We start from the raw sequence: 15294 nt of genomic DNA, 5'->3' as shown, positions 1-15294 counted from the left end.
TCCGGGTCACAATTCTCTCTCCCACTGCCACATCAGGGCCCGGGCACTTGCCGTGCTCCCCAGCAGAACGACCGTTGTCCAGATGTCCACGTGGCACACACCCCCGCCCTGCTCCTTCAGGCCCGCAACGTCTCTGTAAGGCCTTCCCTAAGCCGCTGTTTTAATGACCATTCCTACAGCCCGCCCCCTGCCCCCTTACCTTCCTCATTACCACCCAGCAAGATGAACTTTATTTTACTTATTGTATCTCTCCTTTACCATCCGGCCCTGGGCTGGGACCTCCACTCCTGGGCCTCACCGGGCCAGCTTCGGGGCCTTTTACCACCACTGTCTGATGCTTCCTCCTCCTGGCTCTCCGACTCCAACAGCTTCCCAGCCCCTCTGCTTTCCCTTCAGATGCACCCAGAGTCTTGGCCACCCAGCCCAGAGGAGTGGGTCCCGGCAGATGGAAGGTAAAGATTCCTGTTAGCTAAGAAGCCATGATTTGGCCGAAGAAGCCAGAGGACTAGGCAATTAAAACTTAAGTCCCTTCACAATAGGACCGGCTGGCCATATCCCATTCTCGAGACAGGGAAACTGAGGTAAAGGGGAGTTGCTGACAGAGAGGAGGGTGCAAGGCCACCCTGTGGGAAGTAGCTCTTCCAGGCTGCGGTTCACACAAGAAGGCAATTTCCATAGGGGACTGACAAGCCCAGCTGCCCTTGTCCTTCATTTTCATACCCCCACCACCTGCTCCCCAAACCCCAAGGTCAGTCTTAGCTGGCAGAGGAGACCAGGTGCTCCTTATATAGCCATTCGGCAGCCTCCGGGGGACCTGAGGACGCCGAGGAGTGGTCTGCCCCCAGGACTCACCTGGTGGGGCGGCTCCAAAGGGGCCCCCTCCTCACTCTCAGACGACTCCTCACTGCTCTCCGAGTCCTCCTCTGGCTTCTTGGCCTTGCTGGCTAGGGTCAGGGCACCTCCTCTGACTTGGGGTGTCACATCCCCTGCCTTCCCAGGGGTTGGGGCTGCCCCTCTCCCTAGGGAGTCCTTGGCAGGGGCTGGTGAGGTTTTGACCTGGGGTGGTTTTACTGAAGGTTTCACCTGGAACAAGAGGATGCAATTAGAGAAGAAATAATAATCTTTGCCTCTGAGGGCTATGAGAGACTTCATGGTTTACAATCCCCTTTCCTAACATCATCCAATTCTCAAAGAACTCTGAGTCACATGCTATCTTTACACCCATTTTCCAGAGAGGGACAAGAAGCTCAGGGAGGTTAAGTCACTCAAGACCAATACTAAGGGCAAAGTCACGACTAGAACCCATGTCTGTGTCGCCCTGGGGGCAGAACTCCCATCCACTATGCTCCCCTGCTGCCTGGCACACAGGGGCAGCCTCTCTCAACCAGAAGGCCCACCCTATCTGCCCCTTCAACTACAGGGGTATCCGATCATGACGGCCTTCCCAGGGGCTGGGAGGCCAGGATCTGAATGCCAGTCTTGCCGAGGTACCCTGGGCACATTCCTTTCCTCCATGGGCTCTTTCTTAGACTTCTAAAATTCTGACGTTCCTAAGGCAGGCAGTGCCCTACCTCCACATCTGTCATCAGGTAGATTTCACCTGACCCTGGGTTTCTGGGGCAGCCATCTCCTCAATCGCAAACTCCTCGCTGCTGCCAGGGCCCTGTGCTGGCCTCTGGCCCCCCAAGGCTGTGTGTTTGGCTGCTGGTTTCCCGGGGCCAAGTAGGAACGGGAGCCTGGGTGCTCTTATGGCTGTACCCAGCGCCTGAAAGTGGGGATGGACGTGGGAAGAGAAGAGGCCTTGGGTAGATGGGAGGAAGGTCTCCACCTTCACAGGTTACTGGGTGAGGCAGGAGGTGAGAAGTACTCCAGGCACCCCAGGGATGTAGCCCCTGCCTACCTCTGATCTCCTCTTAATTAAGGCACTTTCCCATCATTCACATTCTTGTTAGGGCCCCTCAGGGCTCTCTACATTCTCCCTTTATAGTAACCATGAGCACTGCGGTCAGACTTCTGAGGGACCCCCCCACCTCCCACGTCTCCATAGCAGCAGCAATCATGCACCTCGTGCTGCCACTAGATTCCCAAGGCCCGGCTGCACAATAAGGAAGGACTTCCGGGTCACAGTTCAGAGCAGAGATGAGGCCACAGACCAAGACCTGACCGTCTCTGACCAAGCGCCCAGGCCTGGCATCCACCCAGAACCACTCAGCAGCCTCGCCCAACTCACCCGGACCACACCGCAGGACGGCCACCCGCCTGCCCCTGGGCTCATGCAGCTCTTTCTGCTTGAACCCTGCCCCCACATCCCTTCCTGGAGAATCCCCTGTGCGTCAAGGCCCTGCTCCAGTGCCACCCCTCCCAGGAAGCCTTCCCTGGTCTCACAGGCTGGACGGCGTCTCTCCCCCACAACCCTAGACCTTTTTCACACCTGCGGTGTGACGACAGCATCTGGCTCTGCTCCCCAGGCCTCAGCCTTCCCAGCTCCCGGTCACCCTGAAACACTTGCTCGGTTGATTTGGCCCCGCTGGTGTGCGAAGCCCCGGCCAGGCCCCTGGGAGGGTTAGAGGTTTGCAGAGGCAGCTCCTGAGGACGGGTGGCAATTACCTCCACATATGTCTCATCGCTCGAGGTGGAGGTCTCCTCACTGGAGCTGTCAGCCTGGCTGGCCGATGCCATTCCTGGGGGACGAAGCAGGAGAGGACTGAGGGCCTGCCCTTCCGGACTCCCCTCCCCGGCTCTCTGCCAGGCAAGGAAATGAGACGCAGGTGCCTGTGCTCGCTTCCCGAGTGCGGACCTTCAGCCCCACCTACCTTGAAGCCCCACAGCTGAGGCACGTGCCACTCGTAGGCTTGTGTTGCCCACACCTCTGTGACCCCGGGAAGGCTCATGCTAGGTCCTACCACACACAAGCCACCGTCTGCTAGTCCGGGCATCTCCTTCCATCATCACACTGAGGCAGGCAGGGCAAACGCCTATTTCACACGAGAAACTGGAGCGAACCCAGGCCTCGGTTTAGCCTCAGCCTCCGCAGTGGGCCCTGTACCCAGCTGAGAGCAATAAACCAGAAAATGCTCCACCATCACCTGGGCTGCTCAAACTCTCTTAGCAAAGCCTGACATGTCCCTGCAGCAGACCCTCCCTTATTGGGGCGCCATGGGACCTTACTGCCATGGAGACAGACCTCTAAATTCCAGAATGTCCCAGAGCTTGACAAAGCAGTGCCGGGCCTGCCTCCCCAGCCCAAACTCAGGGGGCTTGGCGTCTACAAGTTGGGGAAGCTCACCAGGCTTGGCCGTGGTTCTGGGGGCCTGGACACTGCCCTCCTCCTCAGTTTCTGAGGCCAGGATGGTACTCGCTGAAGGCCCTGCTGACTTCTTAGGTGACCTCCCAGACAGAAGGTGGGCCACCGCCTTCCCAGCCGCAGGATGCGGTGTGGAGTTCACCACCTTGCCGGCCTTCTTGGTCTTTGCCTACAAAGGACGGGGGTGACAGACACGCTGGGTGTGGCCTGGTGAATGACCAGCACAGACCGCTTCCCAGGCGTAGGAGTTCGGACAGATTACCTCCCTTGGTCTGTTTCTTCACCTTTAAGATGGGGCTGAGAACGGTACCTCCCCTCACAGAGGCACGGAGAAAACCAAATTACAGCTCTTGGGACCCAGGAGTTACTGGCTAAGCGATAACTGGCAGCCTGCTGCGGCCGTCCTCACTACCTCATGCTGTAGTTGGCGCTCCAGGTATCTCAGGGACGTGTGCTTTACACGTCTGTGACGCTGCTTTGTGGACTACCAGCAACGGTATTCTACCTTCTCAGGAGCTGCAGTCTAGAAAATGGTTTTCCAGCTTTCAGACCCACAGGCGTCTTACTCACTGTGGTGCCCCCACTGCCTCCCACGGTCCCTGGAAAGTAACTGGATCAGTAACAGGCCATTGGCTGAACAGGTGAATGCACGGATGAAGGAGGAAAGAAATTGTTACAGGTGCATGATGTGCCCAGCGGCCCAAAGCAGTGGGGCATCACCTCCATTTTACAGAAAAGGAAACTGAGGCCCAGAGAGGTAAAGGAGTCACCAGGATCACACAGCTGGTGATAAAGGCCCAGAACTGAATCCAGGTTGGGTAACTGCTCACAACCCTATCCTTCTCTGACACAGGGGACTGTCCCCCTACAGGGCACGTAACTCCCAAAGGACGACAGCTTGGAGGTGGTCCTACTCACCCTGGCTTTTTCTTTCGTGCCTGATGGCACAACTGCCCCCGGAACCGAGGAGTTGGTGGGCGCCAGTCTTGGGGCTGCAAGACACAGACACCCGCTGCGTGAACCAGATGAGCTTTTTTTTCTCATTTAAGAACAGCCAACAGGTTTCAGCTCACCTAACGATTCAATTGGTATGGCTGTGCCTGAGCATCTGAGACTGAGCCCAGACTTGTGGGAAAGAGCTCTGGGGTGCACGAGCCACATCCACCAGGAGCGGGAGAGCGGGGCAACACAAAAGCCACGGGTGTGCATCCCCCATGGAGCCCCAACTCCCTGATGGCACGAGACACTGAAGACCCCAGAAAAGGAAGCGCTGGCCCACAGTGCCGCTGCAGACCCCCTCGAAGGCACCACATGAATTCAGGGTGGGCCATCCCCACAGGCTACCACGCTGCGGCCCCGAGAGTCACTCAGCAGGACAGCGGCAGCAGTCAGGCAGCCAGCCCCTGGTCCACAGAGAAAGCTGCTCGGGATTTCAACAGTTTGTACTGGGAAAAGGAGCTGAACTATGAGACCGGGAACTGGTGAGATGTTGAGACCTACAGATTCTGGGTGATCTTCCAGCAGGAAACTTGTCTCCCCAAATGTCAGACAGGGTAAGATTTCTAGGGTATGCTGTGACATGGGACACTGCTGAGATGAATGGCATGGTCTGACTCTCTTCCTGGCATTTAACTCCATCTCCCTCTCTTTTTTAGACACATCTGTAAGTAGAGAGGAAGTACAGCGAACCACACAGTCCCAACCATTACCAGCTTGTGGCCTGTGTGATGTCAACCGGCCTCTCCAGTACCCTTCCCCATCAAGTACTATTCTGAAAAAAAAAATGCCAGACATCGTATCATGTTGCCCAGAAACATTTCAGCGTGTTTCTTGCAACGATTCCCTTATCATAGAAAAAATTCATGAGATAAAAATCCATTAAGATCAAATAACAGTCAGTATGAAATTGAACAATTTTTGCTTTTACATAGTGCGTTGGTGTGGACACGCACGTATGCACGGCTATCTGTATGACTAGATGCGCAGGGGACAGTTTTAAAGCTACCCACCAGGATGCATTCAGGGGGTGAAAGGGACCCATCCAGGGTAGAATAGAAAACCTCTCATTTTTCTTCCATATGCTTACATATAGTTCAAAGTGGACTTGTTTTGCATTTATGATTTTAAAAGATGAAGATATAAGATATGTATTTAATATGATCTTGAATATTTTTAAAAACATGCTCAGGAAAAATAAATGGAAGAATAATTTGCCAAATCGTAGGTGGCAAGAACGTGGGTAATTCTTTTTTCCTGCCTTTTTAACAAGTAATTTGCATATCCATAATGAATCCTGTATTTCCTTTACAATCAGAAAATACATTTAAGAATCAAGAAATCACCTTCTATGTAAGCAAAAGCTAATAACCTTGCAGAGAAAAAGGATGATTCCTCTGTGGAGTCAAAAGTCTGTTGGTTAAAACACAAACTGTCGGGAGGACTTGGGGAGAAGGGGCTGTGAAGGCCTCACGGGGTCAACCCTGCCAATGCTCGGAAACCAGAGTGCCCGGGACAGCCTTCCAGGGCTAACCTGCACACGTCCAAAACAAGAGGAAAGCCAGCCGCTCCCCCAGCAGCCACAGGTGACGCAGAAAAGGTGCCTGCCAACTGCCCTCTCTGCAATATTTCCAGCAGTTTTTCTACAAACGCAGGCTTCTTTCCACCTGTCAGAATCACCTGGGGGCTTGTAAAAATGTAGCTGTTGTACCCCAAATTAGGCTGTAAGGGCCCAGCTAAGTTTTTGTTCACCACTGGATTCCCAGTACCTCGGACACAACGTCTGCCACGAGAAAGGGTTCAAATAAATACCGCAGTAGATATGTGGGGCCCTCCAGCCTTCTCTCTAGAAGGTCCTGGTCTTCCCAGGGCCCGCTGGAGGGGAACCTGGAGGTGGACTCTCCCCTGGAACAACCCAATATCCAAAAGCCTGTTCCCCAGAGCTGCAGGGCCCTGGGCTGAGCTCCCACTAACACCAATGACCGAGGCTCCCCCGGGGCGCGGGACTCGTACTGGCTTTGGCGGTCCCGGCCTCTGCCTCCTCCTCCTCTTCTGAGCTCTCTGAGCTGCTAATGGGGTCGGACACACGGGTCTTCTTAGCCTGCAGCGCTGCATCTTCCTCTGCCTTCCGCTTCTGGCCAACCTCTGACGTCCTGCAGGACAAGGGTGACTGGATGTACCAACCAGGTGACAAGGGCAAGGCCAGGAGATTTGACAAGAAAGACACCCCCCGCCCCCCACCCCCAACCCCTGCCAGGAAATGCGCACAGAGTTTGAAAACAGCGTAGATACACTTGTATTCTGCCTTTTCACCCATTTCATACACTGGTTTTACAACTATTAGTCTCCAAAATAATCAGTAAGGGCTGGTGACATTGCATAGTCACAGCAGCTAACCATCACTGACTGGTATGTGCCAGCACCTGCGGGCTGTTCATAGAATCATCTGGGTTCTCCCTCCTCCAGAACTTAGAGCACCTATCGTGCCCTCTTTCTGGAAGCCCTGCTCCTTCTTGTCCCTTAGGCCTCAGCTCCAATACAGCTTCTTTCAAAGCCCCTCCCTGATCATGATTCCCCTCCCCCTGACATTCTCCGCTCTGTCATCCTGTTTCATTTTCTTCAGAGCACTTTTCTCTCTCCTGTTATTCTACTTACTTCCTGCCTGACTCCCTCACTACAAGGTCAAACCCGGGGCGGGGGGAGGGGCTGGCAGGAACCTCTGCTAGCTCGTTAAGTATCTTCAGCACATAGCACACATCTCAAAAAATGAACGACTCAGTGACTTGCTCAGGGTCAAAGAGTAAGTTTTGGGCATCGGCAGGACAAGCACCCAGATGGCTCAGTCCCTGGAACTTTCAAGTACCAGCTCCTGTGACCTCACCCTCCCATCCCAAGGGAATCACTGTCTATGTCCCATGTTCTCCAGCTGGGATAGACATGCTCTACCAAAGTTTGGGATGTGGGTCCCTTGTTCCCAGGAAGGCCACTTGTTGGGAATCCCCCCTGAAAAACAGGTTTCATTTATTACACTTATCAATTCATTCTGCCGCTCTCCCTCCTCCCAACAGAATGTTTCACAAGGGCAGGGATTTCTCTCTGGTTGTTTCCAGATATATCAAGAACAGTTCTGATGCATAGTAGCTGCTCAATAAATACCTACGGGACAAATGCCTCTGATGGTCAGGTTTAGCACCTGATTTACTACCATTTTATTTTATTTTATTTACTTATGTTTTTAAATAGGCTTCAAGTCCAGCGCAAAACCCAACACTAGGCTTGAACTCACGACCTTTAAACTTCAGAATCAAGACCTGAGATGAGATCCAAAGTCAGATGCCTGACTGACTGAGCCACCCAGATGCCCCCTGATTTACTATTATTATATTTTACAGATAAAGATGAACATACAGACTCAAGGAAGCCAAGTCTGCCCAAGCTCACACAGCTAGTTGTTGGGTTTGAACTTTGCTGGGAACCATCAGGCGAGGCCACCTCTGGTGGGTGTGAGGTCCTCGTTCTTGTTAGTACCCCTCACCCACAGAAGGGGCCAGTGACAAGGAAGGGCTCACTGAGGCATTTCTCTAAGGAAGGAAGTGCTGTCATACCCAGACACCTGGGCAAGTTGGAGGCAGTGATGGAGAGGAAGTGCAGGGTGGGCCCTATGCTCTGACCTTACCTTAGCAGCAGAGGAAAGCCAAGAACTGAGAGCTGACAGGACTTTCAAAGACCTTAGCTCTCCACTGGAAGCTGCGATCTCTTCCACACATTCTTGCCTTTCCTTACACACCTCTGATGATAGGGAATCATAGCCTATCTCATTTCTGGACAGCTCTGATGACCAAGTGCTTCTATTCAGAAATTGAAACCTGTCTCCCTAAAACGGTACATATGGGTCCTACTTCAGCCTCGCAGAGCCCCAGAGAACGCCCCACTCCCTTTGTCCTCAAAGATGTGCAGACACATCACCTGCCCCTTTGCTCTTTTCCACCCTGGACAACTCAGTATTTTCCAATCATTCCCCATGGGGCATGATTGCAGGCCCTTCACTTCCCTGGTTGACTGTGGGTCAGGCCACTTTGTGGAGACAATGATTATCCCTTCCCTCCCTCCCAAACCATTCCTTTGTTGATATGCCCTTGGATTATCACCCCTTCCTTCTTTCTGCACGTTTCTGACATTTCGCACTCAACAGGTCCTTGAAATCTTTCCCTCCAATTGCATTCGCTTCCCAGCTCCACACTCAGGCCCACCTTCCATGCAGGTGCACAAGCCAGGCACCTGGGAGTCAACGAGACTGCCCCTCTAGACCATCCCCAGCTCCCAGTCTCACCCCCTAATATTCCTGGAATCGGCTGACTGTCTACCCCATTATTCCTGTCTAAGCGCCACAAGCTGTTGCCTGGATGATGGTGTCCACACCCCGACTAGCCAAGCTGTCCTGCAGTGACCTCGCTGCTCTCTACTCCCCCCTTTCGGGGCTCCCGCTGCTCTTGGGGCAAAGACACAGCTCCTCACCACAGACGTTCAGATCCGGAGTGAGGTGGGCCCCACCAACTGCCCGGCCTTACCCGTCCTGTGGCTGCAGCTATAGGCTTCGGCACCCACAGTTCTCAATGCCAGGTGAACTCCTGCCTCATGAGACCTACTACTCACTGGTTTACTCCCCGCTCCCCGCAGCTCTCAAATCAAAGGTCACCACAGGGAAACCTTCCTTAAACCCCTAAATGAGGCTAGGCTAACCTGGTTTTGGCACCAAGTCCTCTTCATAAGCTTTACCATCATTTTAATTTTACATTTCTTTCTTTCATTCGTTGAGGCATGCCTACCTCCCTGACTCCAATATCAGCTCCAGGAAAGAAGGAACCATGTCTGTCTCACTCATGACAGTGTCTCCATACTTAGGGCAGGACCCAGCATTTAGGAGGTAGGTACTCAATACGTGTTTGTTGACTGGATGAGTAACAAGCGGCCGAGAAGCTCTGGTCCTTAAGAGCACTGATTACGGCTCCCAACGTCCTTTCTCCCTATCGGGCACCCCCCGTGTGCGACCTGGCTTCCTGGGGGCAACACTGGTGTCCACACTGGGCTATGGAGGCAGACTGCAGACCAGATTAGCATCCTAGCTTATTTCAAGCTGACAGCTTGGGCTGTCCCTACTCCACTCTTGAGGCCCCGTCGGACTTACTGTTGCCAGTGAGTATAGATGTCCAGAAGGGTTACAGGCTGAGCCAGGAAACTTTTCTGCAGAGAAGTAAAGAGAAAGCAGCAATTAACCCCCCGGCACAATAAGGGTCCTCTTTGGGGCCAACTCTCCACAGCCTCATGGGAGACTTTTTGCTCAGGGAAATATGTCTGCTTGGCCCCGTCAGTGCCGCTCAAACCTTCCAGAGACAAGCAGGGCAAGTCCTTCCAGCCAAGACCTTTTAAGACAACACATTAGTGAGGGGTACCTTTGAGAACCTGGAGTTGGAATGTGCCAGGCTAGCATTATCCAGCTCCCTGACACCCACCACGCTCAGAGGCCACAAGACAGGGCTTTTTCTACCCCTGACCTTTCTAAAGTCTTTTAAAGGTCAGGTGGGTCAATCGTCCCAGGGCAGTACGAACCACAGCCCAGACATCCAAGGCGTCCAGGTGGCATGACCGCAGTCCACTCATCCGCTGGGAAGAGACTAAACCAAACGGGGCCAGTCCCTTGACAGATGCAGAGGGAAGCGGGTGGAATCCAGCCCTTTGGGGCCGAGGCCAGATGGCCCACTCTGCAAATGTCAAGAACCGAGGGTGTCAAGCGCCCCAGGGAGGTTGAGTAAAGCAACGTAAGGTGACAGCAGTGTCAGGGACGTGGGCAGAGTGGCCAAGAGGGTACATCTGGAATCAGGCAGAGCTCCTGTGTTAACTGGCTGAGCTCATCTCTTCACCTCTTCACACTTCAGGCTCCTTCTTTCTAACACAGGGATAAGAGCAGCACCCAGGGTGCTGTCGGGCCTGAACAAGATATTCTAGTCAGTGCCCAGCACATGAGCTGATAACAGACTCCAATAGTCCGTTTTACCCTGCTCTGCCCCAGGCACTCTGGCCTCCTCACTGTCCCTCAAATGTGTCAGGCCACCGGCCCCATCCAGGCTTGCTATTCTGTCTAGAATGCTCTCTCCTGCTAACCACACAGCTCACTCCCTCACTTCCTTCAGGTCTCTGCCCAAATGTCACCTTCTCAGTGGGGCTTCCTGATCACCCTATTTATAACTGAACCCTGACATTCCTTATCCTCCTTGCCTGCCTTATTTTTATGGCTCATATGATCACCTGACACACGGTATCTTTAGTTTTTTTTGTTTTTGTTTTTAAAGATTTGTCATCTGTCTGCCCCTGCTGTGATGTAAGCTCCATGAGGACAGGATACTTTTGCCTCGGCAAATGCCCCAATGAAGACGGGTAATGTTTCTTGCCCAAGGCAGTCAAGGTCCGGAGAGGGTTGGGAAAAGCTTGGATCATGTCTTAGGGCCCATCACCCTTTAGACTATGCAGATCCTGGGAACAAGCATCACGACCAGAGCCTACACCACAGCCAGAGGGCTGACTAATCAGGTCAATATCCACCTTACCGATTTAAAACTCTCCAGTGGCTTACCACTGTTCTTCAGATGAAGACCAGACTACCGTGGGGCTCCAGCCAGCGCCCCCGTCACCCTGTACTCCACCCTTCAGCCACGATGGAATTTCCAGAGGCCAGTACAAATGCAACGAGTTTCCTCCCACCACAGGGCATGTGCCCCTCTGCCTGAATATCCACCTCTCTTCTCTCAGGTCTCAAATCAACATCCATTTCCTCAGGAAAGCTGTCCTGGGTGTCCCTGACCCAGGCAACTAACTTGCCATCCCTGTCTTATCGCCCTACGCCTCTCATTCTTGGCACTTAATGTGTTAAGTGTACAGTTACTTTTGCGATTCTTTATGTCTACCTCCCCTACTGGATTTAGACCGTAAACTCTAGTAGGGCCGGGGGACTGTGCTCAACACTCTATCATCAGCACCCTGAGCGCTAGTTCAGGACTTGCTGAAAAGAATGAATGAAGTGTGCAATGACTCCACCACAAGCTCGAATCCCAAAGCTGCCCGACTCCATACGGGACGGATAAGGGCCCGAGCTTCAGCTCAACTAAGGGGCCACAAGCCCCTTCGCCTCGGTTCCCTCTTTCGCCTCCTCACCCTCCCCTGGGGGCTGGTCGCAATCCACCCCTCAGGCTCTCAGCAACCTTCCCGGCCCGCGGAGCCACGTGGCCAGAGACTTCGGAAACTTTAAACCGCCGCTACCAGGAAGGGGTGGAGGTAAGGGGCGCGGGAATTACAAAGCCCTCCGCGTCGGATCTCCCATCCCGGCCCGCCCACTACACAGCTCGGGAAACTGAGGCCCAGAGCGACAGGGAGCCGAAGTGTGCAGAGGCTGCGGCTCCTTCGGTACCCCTGGTCGCTTCCCGGGCCACCGCAGAGTCCGGTTCTGGGCGCACGCCAGGCCGCCACGGGAGGGGGCGCAGGCAGCACCTCTCCAGATCTAGCACGCGGCCCTCGCACACGGCCCGCGCACGCTCACCTGGCCACTCTGCTCCTTCACTTCCCGCGCCGCGCGCACGTAGCCCGCCTGTAGCAGATGCTGGTAGATCAGGGGAAGAAGCTCCCGCCGCTTCCTGGCCTCAGCCATGCCGGCAAACCCCTGCCAGTCGGCTCACCTGCACGCCCCCCTGAGTCCCCGCCCGCCACTTCCCTCGTGCCCTTAGACCTCGCGCGGCCCACTTCCGGCTCCTCGTTCGCCCTGGCCGCGAGGCGCGCCGGGAAGTGTAGTCTTATCTCCTGGAGTGGCCGGCCCCGCCCCAAGCGGGTGAAAGGGGCGGAGGCTTGGAGGGTTACGAGGCCTCCCATTGGCGGGAGGAGGGCGTGTTGAGACCTAGACCCTCCTCCCAGCCTTGAGATGAATGATTCCCCCTTACCTCGTCCAGACTCGTTCACTGCAGGCATTTGTCTTCCATGTTAGCTCTGACGGGTGCGATAGGGTCTTACCCATCTCTGAACATCTAAAATCTGCATCTCTCTCTGGTCCCGAACTTCTAGTTACCCACTCTTATTCATTTCACAGATTTTTTTTTAGGGCCCATGACTACTTATAATTATTCATTCACTGCATAAACCGTTTTTGAGCACCATACCTTAGGCTAGTGTTCACCTAGAATGGAGGGATAAAAAGATGACTAAGAAATGGTGGCTGCCCTCAAAGCTCAAAAGGAGGAGAGTCGGTAACCAAGCAACTATGGTTCAATGCCTTGAGCGCATTGTCAGGGATAGGCACAGCCTATGGACGCAGGGAGGAGGGGCACCTAACCCCAAAGAGATATCTAGCTTGAGGCTTAAAGATTCAATAGGAATTTCTGATTCTGCAGAAGACAGGACTGGCATTCCAGGTAGAGGGCAGTGCCTGTATACAGACAGGAGAAACCACCCGGTATAGGCTGGGAAGCCCAAACATAGAACCCAGTCTGTGCTGGTGGGCTGTAGTTGGGGGAAGAAATAGGCCCTACAGCACCCTCTCCTGCCCAGCAGAGCCTGCACTTTGTTCCAAGGGTGATAGAGAATCTCCGGTTTTATGTAGGAGGGTGACCTGGGTTTGTGTTTTTAAAAGATTGCTGTCATCAAAATGCAGAGATGGATGCGTGGAGAACAAAAACTAGATGTAAGGTTGTTGTACTTGTTGAGGAGAGGTTGGCAGGGAGAGGATGAAGTAGGCTGGGGAATATTTGCATCAGTTCTTTTTAACTTCATGAACCCATTGAGAAACTGGAGACAGCATGAACCACCTAGACTTTGCTGTAGAGAATTAAAAATATTTTTTCCCTTTTTTTTTTTTTCAGAGGGGCAGAAGGAGAGAGAGAGAATCCTAAACAGACTCCATACTCAGCACAGAGCCCGATGCAGGGCTCGATCCACGACCCAGGGATCATGACCTGAGCTGAAATCAAGTCTGATGCTCAACGGACTGAGCCACCCAGGCACCCTGCTGTAGAAAATTTTGAATGTGTACAGACGTAACATTTTCCTTCCAGTTTTAGGATGCACATAAACACATAACTGGACCTCCTAGGGTTACTGCTGCTCTGGGAAGAACCAGGGCCAGGGCTAGGTGACTGAATGCAGTGAGTGAGAAAGGGGGAGGAGACGAGTCTGCATTCAGCCATTTACCAAAAAATATTTATTGAGCACCTACTATGGGGGATGAAGTAATCTTCGCCCCAACAGAGCTTAGAGTCTAAAGCGGGAGACACGCTGGAGACACGCTAAACAGTCATACAGACACATTGTTACAAACAGCGAGGACATGCAGATAGGAAAAGGATAGAGTTTTCTTGCAGAACAGTAAACACAGGGCAGGAGTCACAGGGCTAGGGTTCAGATTCTGGCTTTGCTTCTTGTTCACTAGGGAACCTTGGATAAGTTACATTACTTCTCTGTGCCTCAGCTTCTTCATCTGTAAAATAGAGATAATTATACTTTCTACATCATAGGGTTGTCACGAGGAGTAACTGCCTTCTAAACAGAAATGCTCAGAAGGGCTCCGAACAATAGTGCTGTGCTTCTATGTATGTTAACCATTGTTGTGAGAGCATTTAACAGGAAGGAGGGGTTAGGGAAGGACTCCCTGAGGAAGTGCTATTTGTGAGGAAATATGAACTATGTATAGGTGAGGATGGGAGGGGAAGACTCCTAGGAAGAGGGAAGAACCAGTGCAAAGGGCCTGAGGCAGAAGGTGCAGCTTAGAGAAGAGGCGAGAACGGCCCTTGGTAGCAGGGTGTAGAGGAACAGGGGGATTGGGGAAATGGAAGGTGGGCAGAGGCAGGTTCCACATTAAGGATCTTTCTTTTCATCTTAAGTATGATAGGAAGCCACTTGACAGTGTAGGTCCAAGAAGGACAGGATGATTTTTCATTTTAATGTGACCTGTGTGAATTCTCAGTGGAGGGTGCAGCAGGGTGTGTATGTGTACATGCTGGAAGCCAAGTGAGGGGTAGGAGCACAGGCAGGCATCCAGAGAGAATATAATGGGGCGATGCCGGTGGCAGTGAAGGTGGAGTGTGGTGGAAGATTCCAGAGTCATCAGGAAGTAAAATTGTCATCGAGCTGTGTTGGAATGGAGAGAGAGTGTCAGGATGGACTCTGAGGTTTCTGTGCAGCCTGGCAGGCAGCTACTTTCCCTGCGAAAGAGAGACCGCTGGGAGAGGACTGGGGTGGGGGCAGAGCGAGGAGGGGAGGGTGGTGAGGGGGACATGAAAAGCACAAGTTCCACTTTAGCCACGTGGAGCTTGCAATGCTTTTGAGACGTCGAGTCCAGGTGTTGAGTAGGCACTTGGAAGCCTGGGTTTGGACTCCCGTGAAGACGGGGAACTGTCAGTACAGAGATGCTCATCGTGGCTGTGGATGAGGGCCGATTGCCCAGGGAGCAGAACAGGGGCAGAGGAGAGAAGGGGGACCCGGGATGGAGCTCAGAGGTGAACCCACAGGTTAGGGCTGCACAAAGGAGGTTGTGTCTGCAAAGACTGAGAAGGAGTGAACAGACAGGAGAAAACCCAGGACCGTGGGTGTAGGGAAGGAAGGCAAGGACAGAGCTTTAGGAAAGTGGGGAGAGCCCATGGGGAATGCTCTAAGAAGTCAGATGGGGTGAGAAGAGAGCCAGGAGCGTTGGGTTAATGACAGGTATGGCGATTGTTGATGGCTTTCGGGAGTTCCACTTCTGTGGTGTGATGGGGAAAGTCAGGTGGCAGTGGTCTGATGACTGAAGGAGGGATGAGGGAGGTTGTGGGTCTTTTGGAAAGTTTCTGAGTGAAGCGGACGAGAGAGACAGTGTGACAGGGTCAGTGTGTGCGTGTTGGGGGAGGTGTGTTCTAAGGCGCAAGAGAGCTGGGTTTGTTTAAAGGCAGATCAAGGGGAGAGAGTTTAATTAGGGGTGTAGGGAC

At 53.2% G+C, this 15294-nt stretch overlaps 1 protein-coding gene across 7 annotated transcripts in view; it reads right to left on the bottom strand.

Annotated features, from left to right (window-relative positions):
* The window catches only part of TCOF1 (treacle ribosome biogenesis factor 1), a 38062-nt gene extending 26006 nt beyond the window's left edge, over window positions 1-12056 (bottom strand). For all 7 annotated transcript variants that reach the window (XM_086720011.1, XM_086720277.1, XM_086674442.1 and 4 more), the window contains exons 1-7: window positions 11889-12056; window positions 9486-9541; window positions 6314-6453; window positions 4223-4296; window positions 3287-3473; window positions 2608-2681; window positions 853-1083 (exon numbers count right to left, since the gene is read on the bottom strand). In XM_086720011.1, coding sequence (XP_086576137.1) covers window positions 853-1083; window positions 2608-2681; window positions 3287-3473; window positions 4223-4296; window positions 6314-6453; window positions 9486-9541; window positions 11889-11996 — 870 coding nt within the window. In that variant the 5' untranslated portion in view covers window positions 11997-12056. The remainder of the gene's footprint in view (window positions 1-852; window positions 1084-2607; window positions 2682-3286; window positions 3474-4222; window positions 4297-6313; window positions 6454-9485; window positions 9542-11888) is intronic.
* Between the last annotated feature and the right edge of the window lie 3238 nt (window positions 12057-15294).

This window comes from Puma concolor, chromosome A1 (genome assembly GCF_028749965.1).
Source record: "Puma concolor isolate L17-30 chromosome A1, mPumCon1.1.hap2, whole genome shotgun sequence".
NCBI lineage: Eukaryota > Metazoa > Chordata > Mammalia > Carnivora > Felidae > Puma > Puma concolor.
This window is presented reverse-complemented; position numbering and strand designations above follow the sequence as displayed.